General features: G+C 45.0%; 1 protein-coding gene across 1 annotated transcript; it reads left to right on the forward strand.

Annotated features, from left to right (window-relative positions):
* On the forward strand, positions 1–24,878 carry LOC148517501 (protein kinase C theta type-like). The gene is made up of 6 exons (XM_088478572.1): positions 1–150; positions 14,734–14,825; positions 16,408–16,543; positions 19,351–19,542; positions 22,407–22,535; positions 24,729–24,878. Exons 1-6 carry the CDS (start codon positions 1–3, stop codon positions 24,876–24,878), a joined length of 849 nt encoding a protein of 282 aa, XP_088334698.1.
* Positions 24,879–25,427: the final 549 nt, after the last annotated feature.

The raw sequence follows: 25,427 nt of genomic DNA on the forward strand, positions 1-25,427 counted from the left end.
ATGCTGAGCCGCGCTCCGTCTCACAGCACAGGCGGGGCCGAAGTTTCGGGCCTCGGCTCTGCTAAGGCGCGCGGCCACGCCGGGCACCATGTGGAGGCAGCATCGGAGGCGGTGGATACCGCCAGTTGCCTCCGTACAGCAAAGATAAAGGTCAGGAATGACAGCCACGGCCATAGCTGCGGCCCTGCCCTACTGCACAAGCGCTGCCTCAGGCCCTGTCCACGATAAGCGCGGCGGCCTGCTCGGGGGGGGTAGAGAAAGAGCTGGGCAGCATGGGAGCCTGCTGTTTTAGCCCAGCAGCACACATAGCGGGCAGTGTTAACAGGAGTGATGGGGGGACATTATGAAGGGCAAGAGGGAGAGACCAGGAAGGAATCCCAGGGGTATAGAAGATTGAGGGAAAGCATGGAAGAAAAGGGAAAAGAATGAAAGTATAGGGTAAGAGAACAAAAGAATAGCTGGAGGGTAGAGAACAGGAGAAAGAGAAAAGGAAAAAAGGAGATAAATACAGGAGATTCACATCACACATTGTACTTCCCTGTCCTGGAAAAAAACTGTAACAAAGAGGCAGATTTGCATACATCACTCCATTATATACTCTTAGACCACTCCCCATGAAAGATTTATTGGCTGCATAAGACCAGCTACACTTAAAGTGGCAATAACCAACACGTTATTAAACTGGCAACACTCAAAACACTTGTGGTTTAATGTCCCTTAGGCTTAAATTGACAGCCTTCGGTCTTACTTAGGTTAGTATGGAGGTAGTTGTGTGGGTGGCTGTGTAATATCTCCTCACAGGTGCTGACTGACCCTCAATCAAGGTGACAAGTATTACAATGGTGAGTATACACTCCGTGTGTGTGTCCTGTCCTTGTCCCCTTCCTTCCGGTATCAGTGATCCTTGCACACCCACATTTCACCCTCAGTGCACAAGTACTATTAGGTGATACCTGGGTGGCTGAGGCACCAGTGCTTGTGATGACCGTTTATCCTCCCGGTGAAGGTCACCATCACCCGTGACTATTCCCTTGCTTGTCACCCTAAAGGACGAAACGCGCTGAATAGTTAATTCTATTCTTTTTTTCCTTAGTGACAACGGCCGGAGGTCCCTACTGATGGTCTTCAATGGCGCCTAGGAGGAGGACCCTACTAGGGACACTATGACAGTGAGCACCTGTCAGGGATCTTCTCTCCCCGAGTTCTAACATTTCAATAATAAATATTCTATTAAATACTTACAGACATAAGAAATAAAACTTATTGAAGCACCAATAGCACAATGCATGTCAGTATCACCACTGTGTAATATAATTCTCACATATATAATGGTGGACACACCCCATAATATTATTTAGGTATTTGAACTACAAAAATAAAACATAATCAATATTTTGGAAAACTGGGTCCATTTAAGGATCACTCAGTGACCAGACTTACCATCAGTGTTCCCCCTGAGATAAGTAACACACGGCCTGATTCATTACAATTGCTATTGCGATCGTAGCTGCAATTACGCACGGAGACCCACTGCGAAAATATGCTAATGTTTGCAATCACAATCCCGTTACAGCCTAACATAAGGACGCCCACTTCACCTTATTCACATCCGTAACACATTGCAAGTCTGCAAAACCATCGGTAACATCGAGCACCATCGGAACCTAACACACAATTACAGGTCTGACTCAGAATTTGCTAACCTCATCGCATGCAATGTAACCTCAGGCTGTGTCATACTTGCCGACAATCAGCTACCTCCTTCCGGGATGGAGCTGATTGTCGGCTAACAGGGGGGGTCATGTCCGGACAGCTGTGACACGTTTGGTGGTGGAGCCGAGAGCGGGGCTGTGCGATCGCACCATCGTGGCCCCGCCCCCTCTTCACAATGCCGTTATTTTCAGCACTGTGAAGCAGGGACAGGGCCACGATGACGCGATTCAGCGCGAATCGTGTCAACAGTCTCCCCACTGTGGGGATTTCTAGTGTATTCTGGGGGGAGGTCGGGAGGGTTGGGGAATGTCGGGATGCTTGCCTGCCTTTCTGGGGGGCCGGGAGCAGCACCCGATATTCGGGAGGCTCCTGGCCAAATCAGGAGGGTAGGCAAGCCTGAGCTGTGTACAGGGCTGCCATCAGAAATCGTGGGGAGAGAATAGGCAGGGCCCCCACCAAGGAGGGGGGGGGAGAGTTGGCAGAGGTGGGTGGAGCTACACCAGAGGGTCGGACACCAATTTGCGTAAACCAATTTGAAAAGCAGTAAAGCAGCATATATATATATATATAAAAGAGAGTCACGAGTGGCACTCACAGGTCTTAGTAGCAATAGTAGTAAATAAAGAGACACTACTCCATATACTTATTTACTACAATTGCTACTAAGACCTGTGAGGAGGGGGCAGGACAGGGAAGGCTGGTAGGACTAGGGAGAAGCACAGGGCAAGGAAGAATGGCAGGGACAGCTTTCTGGACTGGGGGGTGAGTAGTATGGTACCTTTTTTCGATTTTTTTTCAACTGGCTGCGCTGGTGCAGCCAGCCAACCAGAGTCAGCGCTGAGTGCAGAGAGAGGGAGGGGCCGGGGTGGCTTTAGTAGTAGCGCTGCATCCGTGCATCGGCATTTCCAATATGGCGTGACTGTGAGCCAATCACAGCTTGCGGACCAGCAGCCAATCAGGAGCGGCTGCTCCTGATTGGCTGCCGGTCCGCGAGCTCCGGCTGGCTCGCGGCGGCACAATAAATGACAAGCAGCCGGCAGTGTTGTATTTCCATTGAACAGGGCTGCAAGTGCAGGACTGCAGCACCCGGGACCCCTCTCTTTCCGCTGTCTCCGGGCCCGGGACTCGAGGCCTGCCAGTCCCCCCCTGATTTCGGCCCTGGCTTTGTATGGCATCGCAGTGGCTAATTTATGCAGTTGTGATCTATGATGAATCAGGCCCAATATAGGGGTACAAATTCAAAAGATTTAGTACACCCACATGTTTCCAGTTCTTAGTGAAGTGCTTGCAGTTTATTGTCTCATTGTACAAGTTTTAATCTACATTTTTTACTCATAGTCATTCTTTCTACCATGGAAATCACATAGAGGGCCTGATTCAGAGCTGCGATTTTGCATGGGTCGCAATTGCAGAAATATGCTAATGTCTCCAAACCTTGCACAAGCATAGAGACGCTCACTGCTGCCTTCTCATATGCATCCGATGTCTCACACCAGCATAAACATCGGTAACATCGATGTAGATCGGGCAGCCATGCAGCATAGGTGGCAAGTCTGACCTGTCTCAAACACAGCGACTGACACACAGAGAGCTCTCATGCTGTGAAGGAGATCGCAATGGCTTATTTATGCACACCCATGAAATGGCATTTAAACGGTCAGACACACCTGCATATGCCTAGTTGCCCCCCCGTTACCTCCCCAAATGCTGACTACCTGTCACTCACTCTGCGATTGACTCCTCTGTGCGAGCGCAGTCACAAAATAATCTATGCACATGCACAATGCAGCTTACATGCATGTACGATGGTAAACAATCGCTCAATCTGCGTAAATATCAGCATGGCGTGCATCTCTGTATAAGGCTCAGAGTTCGGGAAGTTCTTTCCAACACTGTTGCTGAAGTTCTCACAAATGTATTGAGCTTATTGGTTAGTTGTTTTTACCCTTCTGTGCAGTTTATCCCAAGCCAGCTCAATTGGGTTTAACAGGCTGATTCAGCCTTGGGAATATAGTAAGATATAGCAAGTAACTGTGCACCTTGGTAAAACCATGCTGCACTGCAGGTCGGGCAGATGTAAAATGTGCAGATAGATTTAGATTTGGGAGGGATGAGCCCAAACTGTCATCTAAGTTGCAGTGTAAAAATAAAGTTGTGCAGTATTTGTGGGCTACATGCAAAAGCAGCCAGTATTTACCACACAAAATATATGTAATACTATTTGCACCCCTTACATTGTAACATGGTTTGTCCAGGTTCACAGTTACTTGCTATATCTTACTCTATTCCCAAAGCTGAATCAGGCCCTAAGTCTGGAGACTGTGCTGTCCATTCCATGATATGAAGCCTACCGTCTAATTATTTTCCTCGGAAGGCAGTTCTGACATAGGGGGAGATGTACTAAGCTCTGGAAAGTGATAAATTGGAGAGTGATAAACTACCAGCCAGTCAGCTCCTGTCATGGTTACAGGCTGTGTTTGAAAAATGACAGTTAGGAGCTGATTGGTTAGTAGTTTATCACTCTCCAATTTATCACTTTCCAGAGCTTAGTACATCTGCCCCATAGCCTGGACATATGTTTCAGGTTAATGTTATAGGAGGAACTCTTGACCAATTAGATGCAGAGCAGTGGGTATTGCATGGCACTGCAAAATGCTGAGGTCACCCTTTTGGTTCCAGGTGACAGTAACTTCATGCAAGTTGCTGGCTTCGGTTCCAGCAAAAGAGTCCCAGACGATCTCGCTTCCTACTCTGGTGTGTTTCAGCCTGAAATTTAAAAAGGTCAATGCTTTTACTACAAAACATGGAGAGCTTTGCTATTAAAAGCATTGGCCTTTTAAATATTTGGCTAAAACATGTGTGGAAGTGGTGGCTATTACAAGCCAACGCTTAGTAAATAAACCCCACATATTGATAAACCATCCTTTTGTCTACTCGATAGTGTACAAAACCCTGCATGATGAGCCAAAGATTTAAAGTTTGGATTCATCAGCCCAAAAGACCTTCTCCCAGTCTTCAGTAGTGCACTGACTGTGCATCATGGCCCAGGCAAGCCTCTTTGTCATTGCTGCAGAACAGCTGTAAGGTCTTAGGGCCTGATTCAGAGCCGGACGCAATTAGCGCTCGCTTGTTCAGAAAAAGGGGATGGCTATTCAAATGAACCGTTCGCTCCTTGCGGTCTGTTGACGCCTCCATGTCTGAATGAGCGAACAAAACATGCAGACGTTTATTTGAAAAATACGCCCCCTGGCCGCTCGCATCATACGTCATGTCCGCTATATATTAGATTAATCGAGTACATTGAACAGCGTATGAACTGCTCGCTATTCTTGTGGATGGTTTTTCCTACCACTATATTGCGAGCAGTTCTGACTATAAAACAACCAACTGACGTGGTCAATGACGCTGCTGTATTAATTATGCACACCCATAAAACGCCCGTTTTGACCTTTAAGCACGCCTGCGTTCTGATCTCCACTCCCCGTTTTCAAGCACCTTCCCCTGTTATCACCCACATATGCCTCATTCTGTCACTCAAAATAGCAGGCATTCGCTATATAGCGAACAAACAATTTTCGGCCGCACTGACTGGTTCACGCATGCAGGGCTGCCATCAGATATTGTGGGGCCCAGGACTGACAAAATAGGCAGGGCCCCTGGGCCCCCCCTCCCGCTACTGCTAGGTCTAATTGATTATGACTTACCTTATCGCCTTGTGCTTCTTCCTTCTGGCTTCTTCTCCTCCAGGGCTGGCTGGCGCTGCTCCTCACATGCCGTGGCTCATCTGACATCTCCCATCCAGTGGCGTGATGTCATGCACCCCAACGCCAAAGGAAAAGAAAATTTATTAAACAAGTGCAGGGGCAAATACAGGATTTTCTGAGGGAGAGAGAGGGGGTTTCTAATAAAATAATTAAAATAAAATAAATATATATATATATATATATACTGTGTGTATATATATATATATATATATAGTTAAACACACACATACACATATAATATATGCAGCATAACACACATGTACATGTATATATAACACATATACATATATCCACGCTAACATAGGTACATACACATACATCCACACAAACATACATACACATATGTACACTCTAACACATACAGATATACATACGCATATATACACACTAACACATACCGAAATACATACCCATATATACACACTAACACAGACATATACAGTACATACACATTTATACACACTAACACATAGACATATACAGTACATACACATATATACACACTAACACATAGACATATACAGTACATACACACTAACACAGACATATACAGTACATACCCATATATACACACTAACACAGACATATACAGTACAGTACATACACACTAACACATATACAGTACATACCCATATATACACACTAACACAGATATATACAGTACATACACATATATACACACTAACACATAGACATATACAGTATATACCGATATATACACACTAACACAGACATATACAGTACATACACATATATACACACTAACACAGACATATACAGTACATACCCATATATACACACTAACACAGACATATACAGTACATACACATATATACACACTAACACAGACATATACAGTACATACCCATATATACACACAAACACAGACATATACAGTACACATACACGTATATACACACTAACACATAGACATATACAGTACATACTCATATATACACACTAACACAGACATATACAGTACATACACATATATACACACTAGCACATAGACATATACAGTACATACACACTAACACAGACAAACACAAAAATATTTATTACTTACAATTCTGCACAGCACCTGGTTGCTAATGGGTGGCTGGCATCTTGCATTATTAGGCCCCGCCCCCAAGGAACGACGCGATTCGCGGGTGTTCGGGGGGCGGGGTTTGACACTGGCTCCGCACCCATTTCAAGCCGACTGAAGGGGGAAGTAGGGGACTCGTGAAGGAAGGGGTTTCTCAGGTTGGTAGCAGTGCCCCACTCCCTTTTCACTCAAGGGGGTAGTGCGGGCACTGCGGGGGACTATGCAGCAGTTGCAGGAGCAGCACTGGACCCCCTCCCTTTCTGCCAGGGTCCGGGCCCGGGACTCGAGTACCGGCAGTCCCCCCCTGATGGCGGCCCTGCGCGCATGCGTATTAAAAACCCTACGCATGCGCAGATGGGCGAACATCGCTCAGAATGAGCGTACTGCCGCTTACGAGCGGCTCTGAATCAGGCCCTTAGCCCATTGCTTGTTCCCTGAAAAAGGTGTTTTCTTATAACTGTAACATTTACACAGTTTTGGCTAAGCTAAACTCTTTTCCATATCCTCTAACAGCTCAGGGCTTCCCTGTGTAAGGTTATTAACTGGACTTGAATTGCAAAAAAAATGTCAATAAAAACTGAAAAAATGGGGGTGTTGTAAATCTTTTGACCCCTAGTGTAGATATTAAAGTATCTTGGCCAAATGTAATAGCCTGCGATTTACAGGAGCCGGCACAATTCTGGTGAGATAGTCACTAGGTTTAAAGCTGATATTGCCTTTAAACTAATTATCACTTTAAATGTAAAGACTATCTCGCCGGAATCATGGCGGCTTCCACAATTCGCTTGCAATTACATTTGGCCCTTATTTGCAACACCCCTAATATGAGAAAAAGGGGCTGATTCTAAATTTGGAGCAAAGTCAACTAAAACAAAGCCAGTAACTTTGCACCTGGACAAACCATGTTACAATGCAAAGGTACAAATGCATGTATTTTATTAAACTCCCTAATGGTTGATATGTGCACTATACCTTACAGACTTAAAACGACTAAAAACGTATCTAAAAATAAACACACGGACAACAACAGTTGGATTTAAAATTAAAGGTCAATTTTATTTGACAACAGATTATTAATAATTAATAATAATTAATTAAATATTGAATTTGGGCTATCGAATTAGACCATTAGATCTTGCCAATTGAAATTGATTGTGAGCTTAAAGTTAGTATGGTGGTGGACAACAAAGAACGGACACTCCCACAAAAACAGGCAGACCAAACACATCACTCGTTAGAGTTCAACTCTCCAGAAAAAGCACGCCCGGACGGGCTGTGTCATTTCCCTGTAGGACATTTTGGCCTATAATTGAACAAGGAGAGCGCACCCATCTAACTTGTATAACGACTAACAACACACTACCGTTCTTTCCGCCACAACACTCATAGCAAACAAACATGCAAAAACAAAAACATTATTTCCAGAAACAAAGAGGCTGAATCTACTGTATGCATATCAGACCGAATATACCAGCAAGGCCACACCCCCTAGGAACCCTATAGGCTAATTCTAATGTCTAACAACAACATTCTCATAGGTATACTGCTATCACAACCACGGGGTTTAACCTGGCTCAGTCAGATTGCACCTGCCTTACGCTGTCCTTCTGAATGCAGGGTAAATAATGGCTGATTTAGCATGTAGCCTACAATGCTGGGCAGCTTTATTTTTACACTTCAAATTAGAGTTCAGATAGGACATGCCCCTCCCAAAATTAAATATCTCTGCATATTATAAATCCGCCCCACCTGCAGTACAATATGGTTTGTCCTGGTGCAAAGTGATTCCTTTTTTCTTTGCATTGCACCCAACTCTGAAACAGCCCCAGAAAGTTTTTGAGATATCTCAGGAATAAAAATACAGTAGTTTTTATTTCATAATTTCCTATCTTTTTGACACTAAGGCCCCCATTTCCAAACGAGTTTTATAATCAAAACGAGTGATAAGTTTCACTGTGTATGATAAATGGTGCTCCAGCCAATCAGCTCCCTCCCAACTGTCATTTTTCTAACAGATGACAGTTGGGAGCTGATTGGCTGGAGCACCATTTATCATACACAGTGACATTTATCACTCATTTTGGTGATAAAACTCGTTAGTAAATGAGGCCCTAAGATTGCTCTATTATTATATTTTGCTAAATTTTAATAATTTTGTATATAATTTTACTGATATAAAATAAAAGCTGAATGTAACCTGTGGATCACACTATAGCAGCCCATTTTTATTGTTTTTTACAAGCAGACAGGTATCACCTGACCCTGATAGGCTAAATAAGTACAGTAATTACATATGAGATTTGGGTGACACATTGGACCCCAAAGATTCCCATCACAGTGCTTGGGACAGGGCCCACCAGTAATTTATATAAACATGGTTGTATTATAGGCACTGTGGGTAACAGGCAGTGACACTGGGCCTACAGCAGCTGGTGATGTCACAAAGCTTTATGATGTCAGAGAGCTGTTGGCTCAGTTGCTTACCTGCACAAGATACGTTTGTGTGTTTTCACCTATTGCAGTGTGAAGGCGATTTTATTCGTGCTTAGCGAATTTTTGTTTATTTTTCTTGATTTATCTTGATATGAGATCAAGAAAGAGGAAAAGGCGACCAGATAACAACAGGTCTCCTATTAAGGAGAGTAGTAGGAGTAATAAGGAGGATATCTGTGTGGGAAGAGGAGATTCTCCCAATATCACAGAGGGAGGAGATATTGAGGTGAGAGAGGACCATCAGTGTAAGAACAACAGGAACCAGGCTAGAACATCAAAGCAGCCAGGTAAGGCCCCTAATAAGAGGCCCAAGGTAGACAACACCATCAGCAAGAGATCAGCTGTAAAGAGACCCTTAGACAAGACCTGGGACACTGGCTGCAATAAGAAAAAGAAGAAGGAGCTGAGACATGACAGCCCAGGAGAGGGACCCAGTGCTCCCATCATAGAGCTCACAGCTCGGAGGGGCAATAAGAGAACTCACAAAAGTGAAGACCCAGACCATCAAAAGAAATTTAAAAAGGGAACAGCAGGTAAAAAGCCTTTTGCTTGAAAACACTAATAAGGGAGAGATGTATCAAATTGTCTAACAATAAAAAGCTTTAAAATGACAGAAGCTGATTGGTTGCTATAGGTTTGATACATCTCCCCCCACATGTAATGTAATAGAGAAGTAAGTGAGGTGTAGGTTAGTACTTACGTGCAATACGGTGACGTCATGTTCTCACCTCTCACCACCATTCACGTCCTTTCCCTATCACCTAACTCTGCAACATCTTTATTACTTGTTATTACTATTCTGCAGCACCTGTGACTGTTACATTGTCCTATCCAATGCTGGCAGCTATTCCCTATTCATGTATTTCATTTCTCTTACACCCCAACAACATATAATTAGGCAACATAACAATATTCTTACCAGATACTATATAATACAGGGTATAAATACTTTCTATGATATAATTATCTCAAACCTTTAAATTAAATATTGCCAAATATCTATGTTTGTATCAGTCAATAAATGTGATTTCTCTTTATGCCACAAGGTGTAAGTGGGACCCCTCCAGCCAGCCCCCTGGAAACAGCCGCTGCCTCTCATATATTGGAATGTTTGATCTACCACAGTATTATTGGAGAGGGCGGTTTCGGGAAGGTAAGTGATTAGTACATATTTGGTGACTTACCTGTAAACAATGCAGCAAATATATCTTAAGAACTTTGCTTTAATAACTATATAATATAATTAGGAATGTGCGCAGGACCATTTTTGACGGATTTGGATTTGGTTCTAATTCGTCGTCTTGCTTTGGATTTGGATTTGGATTTTTTTACAAAATTTGACAAACAAAAGCTAAAATCACATAAATTGGGCTTTTTTTTCTTCCTAGAGTATTATTAACCTAAATAACCTTGATTTCCAGTCATTTACAGTCAATTTAGACCACCTCACAGTTTAAATTATAGTTTTCACCATTATTGGCCAAAGGTTGCAGTGATCTGACTGGTTACCAAGCGACAAAGCAGCGGCGCAGACACCACAGTATAAAGCACATCAATGACAGATTGCCACACAGCAGTGGCAGAAATGAAAAGTAGTGCACCCACCCAGTGGGGTACGGCCAGCAGAATCACAGTACTTGTTTACAAAGTGGGCTACGGCCTTAGGAGTCACAGTGCACAATCTTATTCACATTACACAGCACATAGTGCCCCTGATTCACATTACACCATAAAGTAGTATCTCTTATTTATGTTACGACACAGTAGTGCCCCTTTTACACAATGCCCACAGTAGTGACCCTTTTACACAATGCCCACAGGAGTGCTCCTTTTACACAATGCCCACAGGAGTGCTCTTTTTACACAATGCCAACAGTAGTGACCCTTTTAGACAATGCCCACAGTAGTGACCCTTATACACAAAGCCCACAGTAGTGACCCTTTTACACAATGCCCACAGTAGTGACCATTTTACACAATGTCCACAGTAATGACCCTTATACACAAAGCCCAAAGTAGTAATGCCCCTTATACAATGCCCACAGTAGTAGTGCCACTTATACAATGCCCACAGCAGTGGTGTCCCTTACACAATGCCCCTAGTAGTGGGGCCCCCTATGCAGTCCCCTTAGTAGGAGGGCTCCCTATGCAGTGCCCCCAGTAGTAGTATGCCCCCCAGTAGCAGTGCCCCCAGTAGAATGCCCCCCAGTAGTGCCCCCATTAGCAGTGCCCCCAGTAGTATGCCCCCCAGTAGTAGTGCCCCCATTAGCAGGCCCCCAGTAGTATGCCCCCCAGTAGTAGTGCCCCCATTAGTAGTGCCCCCAGTAGTAGTATGCCATCCAGTAGCAGTGCCCCCATTAGCAGGCCCCCAGTGTAGTGCCCCCAGTAGCAGTATGCCCCCAGTAACAGTGCCCCCATTAGCATGCCCCCAGTAGTATGCCCCAAGAAGCAGTGCCCCCAGTAGTAGCATGCCCCCCTAGTAGCAGTGCACCCCATTAGCAGGCACCCAGTAGTAGTGCCCCCCAGTAGTATGCCCCCCATTAGCAGGCCCCCAGTAGTAATGCCCCCAGTAGCATGCCCTAGTAATATGCCCCCCAGTAGTAGTGCCCCCATTAGCAGGCCCCCAGTAGTAGTGCCCCCATTAGCATGCCCCCAGTAGTGGTGCCCCCAGTAGTAGTGCCCCATTAGCAGGCCCCCAATAGTAGTGCCCACAGTAGTAGTATACCCCCCAGTAGCAGTGCCCCCATTAGCAGGCCCCCAGTAGTAGTGCCCCCATTAGCATGCCCCAGTAGCAGGCCCCAGTAACAGTGCCCCCAGTAGCAGTGCCCCCAGTAGCAAGCCCCAATAGTAGTATGCCCCCCAGTAGTAGTGCCCCCATTAGCAGGTCCTCAGTAGTAGTGCCCCCATTAGCAGGCCCCCAGTAGTATGCCTCCAGTAGTAGTATGCCCTCTAGTAGTAGTGCCCCCATTAGCATTCCCCCAGTAGTATGCCCCATAGTAGTATGCCCTCCGTAGCAGGCCCCCAGCAGTAGTCCCCATAAGCATGCCCCCAGTAGTAGTATGCCCCCCAGTATCAGTGACCCCGCCCCCAGTAGTATGCCCCCCAATAGTAGTGCCCCCAGTAGTAGTGCCCCCATTAGCAGGCCCCCATTAGCAGGCCCCCAGTAGTACTTACCTGAATCCCCGCTCCTGTCTCCGTACACTCTGCTCTACTCTGTTACGCGTGGAGGGAGGCGGAAGACGGAGCTCATGAGTGAGCTCCAACCATCTCCCTCCGTGCAGCAGCCAATAAGAGTCTGCCTGACTCTCATTGGCTGCTTTTACAAACACACAGCTGCCGCTGGCGGCTGTGTGTTTGTGTCTGTGTAGGGCAGACAGCTATCACAGTGGTCTGCCCTACACTAGAGGAGCCCTGACGTTGGATTCTCTCGCGAGAATCCGACATCAGGAGGCTGCGGCTCGGCCTCTAACGGGGATCTGAGTCAGGCAGGGAACACTTGAACAGGGTTCGGGTGGACTCGGATCCCCTATGTTCAGAGCGATTTGGATTCCACAGAATCTTTACCGCTCATATCTAAATATAATTATCATTACATGCACATAGGTGTTTACATTGGGAGCTCTCCATTAAAAATACAATGGGGCCTATGTAAATAGGCAAATATAGAGGATACAGTGGCACATTCCCACACTCACCTCCATATATGGTTTTGGACTGTTGCTTAGAACAGCTGACAGGGGCGTGGCCAGTGTAGGTGTCAGGGCGGAGCTAGGTCACACATGCATGGCAATGATATTAGTTATTATCATACAGCCTGTTGTACCACTCCCTGCTCTGAAATCCTCTGTTACCTCTGAGGTGCTAGGGGACAGTTCTGCTCTGCGTTTTAACAGAGCTGAGCTATAGTACATGTAATAGGCCAATGTTAGATATGGCATACTTCCCAACATTTGTGACTGGAGATGCGCGCCCGAAAAGGGGGCATTACGAGATGGTAAAGGAGGTGTGGCCTAATGGCACACCCCCATTTACATCACTAAAAGGCGTGCCCAGCATCTCCGAGATGCTGGGCTGCCCCCGGATGCTGTGAATAGATGCTGTGCTCTGCATATCCGCTGCTCTGCTATGCAGAGCAGCGGTGTATGCTTCCCCCAACTTCCCCCTACCGCTGGACACTGCGGCCCGTGGGTGGGACAGTGGGACAGTCCCAGAAAAACCGGACTGTCCCGCTGAATGCAGGACAGTTGGGAGGTATGGATATGGTGCTGTCTGCTCAAAACTGGGGCTCCATTGTTCTTACATTTTGTTGCCCAGAACAGTCACCAAATAACCTCACTTCAATGTCCTGTTGTACAGGCTATTACAGAGACTATAGGGGCTGAGAAGCTGGTGATGGTTGGTATCTCAGGAACAAGTGAAGACCCACAAGGATCTACTAGATGGGGAGATTGGGCTTTCTGTAATAAATGTTGGGCACAAAAGATCTACAATCCTGGGCTCAGGGAAGACGCTCATCCCCTGTACTTTCCATACGGGGTGATGGGACATTCTCACCTTGCTGTTATCAATTTATCTTGCTGTCTCCTGTTTGTACAATGATCTTTGGGAGTGTCAGCCAGGCAGGTTCCACAGCTAAATAACATTGCAAATTTCTTCTAACTCTTATACCCTATCCCACCAAAAACCCAGCTGTGAGCACTGAGCACAGAGTAAGCACGGGTCAGAGCCAGGTTTTACCCCTTTTACACCAGCAGCTGGACCTGAGTTATATCCCAGGTCCGGCATTACAGTGGACTTTTGAAGCTGATGTATTCTCCAAGCGTTACTGAAGCCAGGCCATCCCCTGGTTTGAGGAATGACCCGGGTCATCGTGACTCTGGTCATGCTGTTTATAGTGGACCGATACTCAGTTCCTTTCTGATATCAACTCTGGTCGTGACCTGGGTTAGATTCCTCGGTCACTTGACTTGGGTTATTTTTCCAGGACCATTTTCCACTCAGCAGTGACCTGGATCGACCCGGCAATAACCAGGGTTATTGCAGCAGTGGGAAAGGGGTATTCATACCAGTAAAATTATCTGTCTCATGCAGGTACTGCTGGCATCCCACCCCAACAGCAGAGAGCAGCTGGCAGTAAAACTGGTGAAGAAGAGAACACTACTCAGGGGCAAGAACCCTATATTTATAGAGCGGGACATCCTGCAAGTCACTGGCAACAGCACTTTCTTCACCCATGGCTATGCAGCATCCCAGACCCCGGTAAGAGTCTCTGTATCTGTCATAATTGTAACTAACTTCTGAATATCACAGCTTCTGTAATATAAGACAATTATTTTACCATTACTGGACCCCCGCATAATTCCAATGGCACATATTGTATGACGCATTATTCTGACACAGAGGTTTATTATCCTAATTCTGTACATTTGTGTAGTATCTGGGATCCTTCATCCCGTGCTCCTCACTGTCCAGCACTGACTCAATCACTTACCCCGTGTCCTGTGGGCATTATATATGTAGAGGCCCATCTCAGACAGAAGATGGGCTGTATACAGCGTATAAGTTGGGCCTCATTCACATCACTAGTGGTGACTGAGTATTACTGATTATAATCTGCTGTGTGTCAGAGTAATGTCCATAATGTAACTTATATCATACTCTCTGATTCCTATACAGGAACACATCATATTCATCATGGAGTACCTGAGTGGGGGAGATCTATACCAGCTAATAGAGAAGAGTGCCCCATTAGGTGATGCCACTAGCAGGTAAGAAAGAACGTGGGTATATTATTACTATTATTATTATTATTGATATGACAAATAGTAACATCAGTGTTTCCATCCCTGCACCTGGGCTGCAGTAGGACCCGGCCTATGCGGCCTAACAAATCCAGGCTGGGCCTTTATAGGTGTCCATGGTGACAGGTCTGTGTATAATACAGAGTCTCCTGGACACAGGGGCTCCATTGTGTTACTCAGCTATACAAAGAGCATGGGCGGGATGCATCAAGGGCAGAAATGTGGTCGAAAATGTGCATTTCTCATATGCACCTAGCCTCGGAGGGCGCGGTGGGTAACGACATCTTCCTGTTGGGATTATCAATAGGAGCCCATGGGCTTCTCTCAGCAGAGTGCTGAGAGAGGTTTCCAATTGAATCCTTCCCAGCATCCTCCACAGCACATGCCAGAGGGGCTTCTGGGTCAAAGACCCGAATGTCCCTCCTTCGCAAAGGGATGCTCGTACCGACAGAGCAGTCCTTTGCGGTGATCGTCATGCATACCAGCTATACCAACACCAGCATGCATGCGATGACCGGTGGAATGCATCGCGAGTGCAATGCATCATGCATCCCGCCCCATGTGTGATAATAATATGTCACGTGCCACTCTTATACTCTGATACTATATCAGGGGGAATGTACTATCTCATTATTGGTCATTTTACTTTAAAAATATTTGCTATTAATATTTATGTTCTTTCTTCCTCATCAGATTTTTAACAGCAGAAATCCTTTGTGGGCTCCAATTCCTCCACTCAAGGGGCATTATCCATAGGTAACTCATTATTTCTAATGATCACATACAGTAACCCCCTATATGCAGTTACAGTATAGCTATTATGTTGCTGGGGGTCAGGCTATAGAGAAGTGTCGCTGCCCTTTTCTGCAAATGGGGTATCATTCATTCTTGAGTTACATGATATGTAGGGCGAGGTTCTTGTGACTGCTTCACACACCCTCTTATCTCCCTCTTTATCCAACCGCATACATAGGGGCCTATTTATCATAGATTTCCCCTGAAAATACAATTTTTTAGGTGGTACCTGCAAATATTAAGTAACCCCTGAATGTATGTATAGGGAATCTCAGCACATATTGGGGATATCTGCTGCAATCCCCCAGTTTAATCACAAAAGCAGCCCCCATAGGTTTCTATAGGTTTATATGGGGGCTGCATACTGTATATGCCGATTTTACCAAGCTCTGGAATGTGAAGTATTCTGGAGCTTGGCCCCAGTAGCTAACACCATCTTCAGATAGTTATTGGGAAAGGGATCCATAGGATGTCTGCACGGCAATGGCTGCCACTATAGATATAGATAAGAAATTATGTTTATTAGGTCTAAAAGCTGATAACTAATAAATAGGCCCCATAGTGACTCTATGCAGCTGTCAGTCACAGTGATTGCCTCCCTACAGTCACCATGTTTTACACCACTGATCCCTTTTTCCCACTGTGTCGCTGACATGGTTCTTATTGTGTCTCTGGGAATCTTTCTCTGTAACAAACAAAGTTGTACAGCTGGTAGCTGTCTGACAGGCAGAACTTACACTCATTCTCCTCACAGGGACATCAAACCAGAGAATGTGCTCCTGGATGCTGTTGGCCATGCCAAAATTGGTGATTTTGGCCTTGCAGTTAAAAACACCAATGGCCAGAAGATATCAGGAGCTGCTGGGACGGTGGGTTACATGGCCCCTGAGGTGAGTAACAGATTAATTGGCTACAGGCTTCTCATACTGTATCTCCATTTCACTATTAATTGGACAACATCTTGGTTCTTAATGATATCTAAACACAGGGTCTTAGTCAGGGATGGATGCAGGGTCTGAGTCAGGGATGGACGCAGGGCCTGAGTCAGGGATGGATGCAGGGTCTGAGTCAGGGATGGACGCAGGGCCTGAGTCAGGGATGGATGCAGGGTCTGAGTCAGGGATGGACGCAGGGTCTGAGTCAGGGATGGACGCAGGGTCTGAGTCAGGGCCTAAGCCAGCATTGTGTGGTATTGCACAGCTGCAGGGAATTAGCTGTGCAATACCGTACAGCTGATATACTAATGCAGCAGGAAGCGTCTTGTGTACATAGAGGCCTCATGACAGCATCGCATATACAATTGCTGTGCCCTAAGATGCAGCATCAGATGTTCTTCAAGACAACCTGCAATCTGAGTAACCCTGAGGTTACTCAGATTGCCCCTAGCAGCTGCGTAGTCGAGGCCAGGAAGTTTGTGTTGGAAGACGCAGACCCTGGCCTCAACACTCTTACAATAATGGGACAAGACATGGAGGCTAGCTCCACCCACTCCCCACCCCCAAATGGCCGCAGCCTGTGAATCAGGCTCTAGCTTTGGGGAACTGTGAGAGATCTTGCAGTAGAGACTGGCGCCTGTGTAGTACAGATCCTGCTCATGCACCAGTTTTCTAACATCGCAATAGTACACATACCATCGGGTTTGCATATTACTTTGAATCAGGACCGCAATGCAGATGTTTGCGCAATTGAGCAATTATCGGAATCTGAGCATGTATCAAGTTCCATTACCGCCAGCTGTCTGAGCGACTATTTTCTTGCAGTGTGATTGACAGGCCGGGAACATTTGGGGGGAGTAAAGGGGGAGGCATTTGGTGACCATTTTGGGTACATGTCGCTGTCTGTGATCCCGTACGCAGAAAAATGGTTCTCAGTTGCCGTGGACACTCTGTGTGACAATAGGGTTACTCAGGACTCCGATAATCGACTGATCTATGACTAATGCTGGGTCTTTGTACAGTCACTTGGATTTGTGAAGTCACCGGTGGGCGGCTCAATACAAATCTAGGTGACTGTGACATTTGCATATTCTTGCACAGTCGCTGTGTACACATTTGCAGCACGATTAGGGTCCATCTCTGAATCAGGTTATAGTCCAGAAGAATATTTTCAAGAGGAAGAGAAGTGACACCAAATTATATAAGTACAGACTAATATATAAGAGGCCGGGCCCAGTCCATCTGCAAACAAATGCGCAGAGACTGACTAGGAGGGGCCCAGAATACGGTGGTGACATGCCTGTGTTTTTGTATCTTCACACCCGTTACCTCCCCCCATCGTTACTAATCAATCACAGTATGTGGAAAAAAATCGCTGCACTGCATTCACCTCTGTATTAGGCCCATAGTCACATAGGGGTGTAATTATTAGGCAGTGAAGTGGAGTTTTTGGCCAGAGAAAGAGGCTATCACTGCTTCTTCCTATATAAGATGTCATATTGCATATCACTGTGATATGCGGCAACATGGTGTGGGAACATTGTTATTTATGAATAGACCCAAGCATTGCAATGTTCACTTAGCATAATTATGTAGAGATGAAAAAAGGGAAGAGGGCCCTGCTCTCACGATCTTATGATCTATAGGGGATATGGGTGGACACAATAGGGGGCAGAGGGTAAAGTAGAGATGGGCAGAGACTATAGAGGTAGTAGGGAGGGTAGTAGGGTAGAATGAAAACAATACATGTAAAGTCTGGGAAGCAGGTGAAAGACTAATGGAGTGAGGGAGGGAGTTCCAGAGGTTAGGAGAGGCCCAGGAGAAGTCCTGACTGTGAGAGTGGGAAGTGGTGATCAGGGAGATTAGCAGAGAGATGAGGGTGGGAGGAAGCATGTGAGGAGATGAGGCTGGAGATGTAGGGAGGAGAGGTGTGGGTGAGAGCTTAGTAGATGAGTGAGTTTACATTAATAAAAACCTTTTACCAAAGAGTAAAAGCCTATACCAGGAATGATTCAGTAACAATATATAGTAAGCAGTACAGTGTATGAATGGCTTCCACAGGGTATTCATTCCCCAAATGAGTCTTATGACCTTGTGGTACATTCAGTCAGGGAGCTCTCACCCCTCTTGATGTTCCCACTTCCATATTTAAATAGCTTCCAAAAAGATGGCCAAGCTGTCCTTCCTCTGCAGTCCCCCAGGTGTACTTCTGCATGCTGCAGCTTATCCAGCACTTCCTGTGACATAAGCGGCTGAAAGTATCAGTAGCTTCCCCGTCACTTGTGTCTTCTGTCTTCCATCATTCACAGAAGATTCCACTGACGAGTAATGCTGGCAAGTCTCTCCACCCACTAATGTGCCAGCATCACGCTGCAGCTCCATGTATACCAACTGCTGACTACTCTACTGGGCACCACAGCTTTATGTACATGATCATATTTCTATATAACAGTAACCATTGCACTTTCTCCATATTTATTGCTGTGATTGCCTCATTTGCCTCGGTGTTTGCTTTGGCTCTCTAGTATAATATACACGGTCATTATTTATCATAACAGTTATTTTAATTTAGTAATTGATTTCCCTCATATAAACCCTCAGCTGAATGCTGTCTGTGTAATTGCCTGTATATGTTCATTGATATTCTTCCTTCCATCAGATGTTTCATTGTGCACAAAAAGGAGAGCTGTCAGCATAACCCGGTGCCTCCTGCCAGGTTGGACAATGTACTAATCATCTGTTTCTCCATCATGTTTTTACAGATGCTTAGAAAGAAGCCGTATGATGCCATGGCAGACATTTTTTCCTTGGGTGTCATGGTATTTGAGATGGCCACAGGAGACCAACCCTTTTACTGTGGTGAAGAGTCTGTTGAGGTTATAAAATCTGTCCTCAATGATAACCCAGTCTACCCAAAGGAACTCAGTCCTGGCATCAGTAACATCCTAAAGCGAGTGAGTATGCAGTATACAGGCTTATCACAGGGTCAGGAGATTATACTGTCACAGGGGAAATAAGGCACAGGTCTGAGAACATACATTAATACTAATGAATACACTCCCAGCAAATGTACAGCCATGGCCAAATGTTTTGAATGACACAAGTATTGGTTTTCACAAAGTTTGCTGCTTCTGTGTTTTTGTCAGATGTTACTATGGTATACTGAAGTAAAATTACAAGCATTTCATAAGTGTCAGGCTTTTATTGGCAATTACATTAAGTTTATTTATGCAATGAGTCAATATTTGCAGTGCTGACCCTTCTTTTTCAAGACCTCTGCAATTCGCCCTGGCATGCTGTCAATCAACTTCTGGGCCACATACTGACTGATGGCCGCCCATTCTTGCCTAATCAATGCTTGGAGTTTGTCAGAATTTGTGGGTTTTTGTTTGTCCACCCGCCTCTTGAGGATTGACCAAAAGTTCTCAATGGGATTAAGGTCTGGGGAGCAGGGCTGTAACTAGGGCTCCGCAGGACAAGCGGCAATGTTCAGGCCTGTTAATTTTCTGTTTATTATCATTCTCACTTCTAGCTTCCTCTTATTTCATCCAAGCATTTTCTGGCCTACCCCATCTCTTCCCTGGTCCTTTCCCAAGAGGCCTTTCCCCTTTTTTTGGGTGCGTTATGTCCCTATTTGAAAAATGGGGGGTGCTAATGTCCTTTCTGGCTCAGGGCACCAAAAAGTCTAGTTACAGCTCTGCTGGGGAGTTTCCTGGCCATGGACCTGTTCCCCTAGCCACTTAGTTATCACTTTTGCCTTATGGCAAGGTGCTCCATCATGCTGGAAAAGGCATTGTTTGACACCAAACTGTTCTTGGGAGAAGTTGCTCTTGGAGGATGTTTTGGTACCATTCTTTATTCATGGCTGTGCTCTTAGGCAAAATTGTGAGTGAGCCCACTCCCTTGGCTGAGAAGCAACCCCACACATGAATGGCCTCAGGATGCTTTACTGTTGGCATGACACAGGACTGAAGGTAGTGCTCACCTTTCCTTCTCCAGACAAGTGATTTTCCAGATGCCCTAAACAATCTGAAAGGGGATTCATCAGAGAAAATAACTTTACCCCAGTCCTCAGCAGTCAATCCCTGTACCTTTTGCAGAATATCAGTCTGTCCCTGATGTTTTTTCTAGAGAGAAGTGGCTTCTTTGCTGCACTTCTTGACACCAGGCCATCCTTCAAAAGTCATCGCCTCACTGTGCGTTAATATGCACTCACATCTGCCTGCTGCCATTCCTGAGCAAGCTCTGCACTGTTGGTGCCCCAATCCCGCTGCATCAACTTTAGGAGACGGTCCTGGTGCATGCTGGACTTTCTTGGGCACACCGAAGCCTTCTTCACAACTATTGAACCTCTCTCCTTGAAGTTCTTCATGATCCGATAAATGGTTGATTTAGGTGCAATCTTACTAGCAGCAGTATCCTTGCCTGTGAAGCCCTTTTTGTACAAAGCAATGATGACTGCACGTGTTTCCTTGCAGGTAACCATGGTTAACAGAGGAAGAATAATGATTTCAAGCACCACCCTCCTTTTAAAGCTTCCAGTCTGTTAATTCTAACTCAATCAGCATCACCTGTGTTAACGAGAGAATCACTGATATGTCGCCAGCTGGTCCTTTTGTGGCAGGGGTGAAATGCTGTGGAAATTTTGTTTTTGGGATTAAGGAGCTCATTCAGACCCACTTGCTAAGATGCAAACGTTCGCTGCTGCCGATGGTATGCAGTGTGTATGCATTGCAGTGCGCATACCTTAGCGAAAGCTCACAATGTGTTTGCTCACTGCGCATAGACAGCCCAGCAGAGTGAGTGACAGGGGAAGCAGTTTGTAGATGGTAACAGGGGCTGGCCATTAAAAACAAGGGAGTGGAGGTGCAAACACAGGCATGCCTGAGCATCTCAACTGCATTTTAGTAGTGTGCATAATTATAAGACAGCATCATAGTACACGTCACCTGGCTTGTATTTACACAGAAGTGCTCGCAGTGCTTGCGGCAGGGTATGGTCATGTACCGATGGTTGGATACACTTCCTGGGCATGATGTGCACAAGTGAGGATCTTAAGACAGGCTGGGGGATGTCTGCATACACTATGTGATCGCTCTCTAAAGCTGCATACACACACAACGATTTTTTTAATGATTATCGTTAAACGATATCGTTTAACAAAAATTGATGGCAAAAATCGTTCACTTTCTGAGTCAAACGATGAACGATTATCGTTCATGCGCGTTCACGTTTGTAGTTTGTCGTTCAGTCAGACTTGTCAACTCAACGATTTTCATTAAGGGAATATGCAAAAATCGTTTGTAGTTCATAAAAATCGTTCATGACACTTAGTAAATGAACAACTTTAGTAAACGATTTTAGTACATTTTTTCAAGGGAAAAAATCATTTACTCAAATCGTTCATTAAAAAAATCATTGTGTGTGTATGCAGCTTAAGAAATACTGGGCGTGCAAATGCATTGCTGTGCGATTGCACTGCCTACGCAATTTGCATACACATCTAGCGAGCGGCTCTGAATCAGCTCTTAAGTTCATTGTCATGGCAAAGAGGGACTTTGCAATTAATTGCAAATCATCTGATCACTCTTCATGACATTCTGGAGTATATGCAAAAACTGAAGCAGCAGACTTTGTGAAAACCAATACGTGTGTCATTCTCAAAACTTTTGGCCATGGCTGTAGTTGTAAGACAAAATGTAATATTTTATACATGTCATCCTGAGAATAAAGTAGCATAAGGAAAAGGTATGACATTGGTCAGCTAGTGCTTATCTACCATTAACACTCTATACTTTTCTGTTTATTCCTTTGATAGTTCCTATGCAAATCCCCAGAAAGAAGGCAGCGACTATATATTAACATCAAAGATCATCAGTTTTTCTGGCCCATTAACTGGGAAGACCTGGAGGCTGGCAGGATATGTCCCCCATTCATAATGCCGCCGGTAAGTATATGTACAATATAGGAATGTACACAATATGTGCTCCATCATACAGTCCTATTATCTCATAGACAATGCTGGTGATCAGGAGAGATGAATGTTATTGTACAAATGGTCACACAAATGCCAATCTAGAGGGACAATGGGCCTGATTCATTACAGATCGCAACTGCAACAGTGTATGCAGATCGGCCGATGGTGCGTACTGCGCATGCACTGCACGAGTTAGCATTGCGATCACACTGCGTTCACCTTCACAGATAGGAATCCATCGCAGAGTGAGTGACAGGCCGTGAGCATTTGGGGATGGTGGCGGGGGAGTGGTTGGTGAAACGCAGGCGTGTCTGTCCATTTTCATGGGCGTGCATAAATTAGCCACTGCAACGACATACACAGCTTGTGCACACACTGCGTGCGATGAGGTTAGCAATTTCTGAGTAAGGTCAACCCTGCTGTAATTGTGCGTGAGGGGCCGATGTTACTCGGTAGCAGTAGGCATCTCTATGCTGGCTGTGTGATGGCATTGAGTTAACATTCATTAGCATATTCTCGCAGCGGACAAGTACATGCAATCTCTTACTTGTCATCCTTGCTGGATCAGGCCCACAGTATGGCTAAATGACTGCAGTAAAAATGTTGTGGCCAAATGCAGAATGTGGAGAATATTTTGTAGAATGTTTTTGAAATTCAATTGTAAACACATGGACAGTATATGTTTATTATCAGCCGTATATGTTACTTTCAGCCAATTTATTGCAATCGGTGGCAAATGCAGAATTTCTAGAGGGAGTTTAGAAATCCTTGATTTTGAGCGAGTGTGGCCAGTCCATGGAGAGGGCATCATTAGCACTTACACTGTGTCATACAAAGGGCCTGATTCAGCAAGGATCGTAACTGCGAATGCAATAGCGATTATGCACGCAGACTCACTGCGATAGTAGTATGCTAATCCATTGCGATCACTATGCCATCGCAGAACATAAGGACGCCCACTTTACCTTACACACATACATATGTACTGTTTAGTACGACTGCAAAACCATCTGTACTATTGAGTATCATCGCAGCCTCACGCACACTTGCACAAGCTCTGACCTTACTCAGGAATTGTTAACTTCAGCTCACGCTATGAGGCCTCAGGCTGCATACGGCATTGCAGTGGATAATTTTTACACGCCCAGGCAACGGCGTTCCAACGCACTGGCACGCCTGTGTTTCGCCAACCACCTCGCGTGACCACCCACAAACGGCACTTTCTATCAATCACTCTGCAATGGATCTGCATAGTCACTGCGATCGCAGTGTTCAGTTCACACACTGCGTTCCATGCGCAGAATGCAACGATCGGTCGATTGCGTGCGTAATCTCAGATGCGATCGGTAGTGAATCAGGCCCAAAGTACTGTGTGTGTCATAATTCTGACATATAAAGGGCCAGCAAACATAGTTAACCCATTAGATGTGGCAGTAGGGCCATCCTGCCTGAGCTGAATGTTTTTATTTCAGATGTGGGCACAATTCCAGAGTATTGGAGCAAGTCCAGGAGTCTAGGCGAGCAGCAGAAGAACCTAGCACTGCCCTGGGCATATATGTACACATTAGTTTCCTTGTGCACTTGATTAATGATCCCTATAGATGGTCTGTAGTAGTGCACCCCTTAGTGCATGTTTTCCAGATCTCCTAGTTGGTGCACAGGTGTATTTATTTCTGGCTGACACATTAAAAGATCCACAGATGGTGCTGACCATTTCTGATACTGAGAAGAACATGCAACACTAGTATAATTCTATTAGTTTACTATTTCTATTGTGGTCATGGTGTGGGCTGGAGAGGGGCAACCAAAAAAACCCTTGCATTTGCCTATGGCAATATTCTTCCTTTCACATGCAACATGCATTGATATTGTAGAAGGGTAAATCCAAACTACAATGTAATTATACAGCAACCCAAAGTCAGTGAGGCATCTAGTTACCATTATAAATATATCTGCCACCTAATGTGCAGGTTACAGTATTATCTAATATTAATATACTGATTGCTTATATAATCACACAACATACAGGTATAGCATAATATTAGTAAGCAGAGTTTGCACATTACCTAATTATTTTTCATTATTACACAGTGACAAAGAGCCCAATTACTGTGTATTTATTTTGTGTTTACATGATGGATCTGATTTGTCTCCTGTTCCTAGACCCCAGTTACCACCTGTGAACATCATAAACTGGATGACTTGGTACCACCTCAAGCATCACGGGAGCCACCAATATCTAAGGTGGAGGAGCGCCGGTTCCGTGGATTCTCGTTTGTAAGTGACCGGTGGAGAACCATGGACAACCAGTGATCGGCATAACATCCTGCCTGGTTCCATCACAGCAATTTTCACCTGCTGATTAACATCAAATACAGCAATAACATCTGCTGAATACCAACAATACAGCAATAACACCTGCTGATTAACAACAATACAGCAATAACACCTGCTGATTAACAACAATACAGTAGTAACATCTGCTGATTATCAACAATACAGTAGTAACATCTGCTGTTTACCAACAATCAGAGTAGTAACATCTGCTGTTTTCCAACAATCACAATAGTACCATCTGCTGATTAACAACAATACAGCAATAACACCTGCTGATTAACAACAATACAGTAGTAACATCTGCTGATTATCAACAATACAGTAGTAACACCTGCTGTTTACCAACAATCACAGTAGTAACATCTGCTGTTTACCAATAATCACAGTAGTAACATTTGCTGTTTACCAACAAACACAGTAGTAACATCTGCTGTTTACCAACAATCACAGTAGTAACATCTGCTGTGTCCTCCTCAAGTCTGTAGCAGCATTATTTCTTGCACCTGGATAATCTCGGCATTCCAT

This window comes from Taudactylus pleione, unplaced genomic scaffold, assembly GCF_031769625.1.
Source record: "Taudactylus pleione unplaced genomic scaffold, aTauple2 ptg000215l, whole genome shotgun sequence".
Lineage (NCBI taxonomy): Eukaryota > Metazoa > Chordata > Amphibia > Anura > Myobatrachidae > Taudactylus > Taudactylus pleione.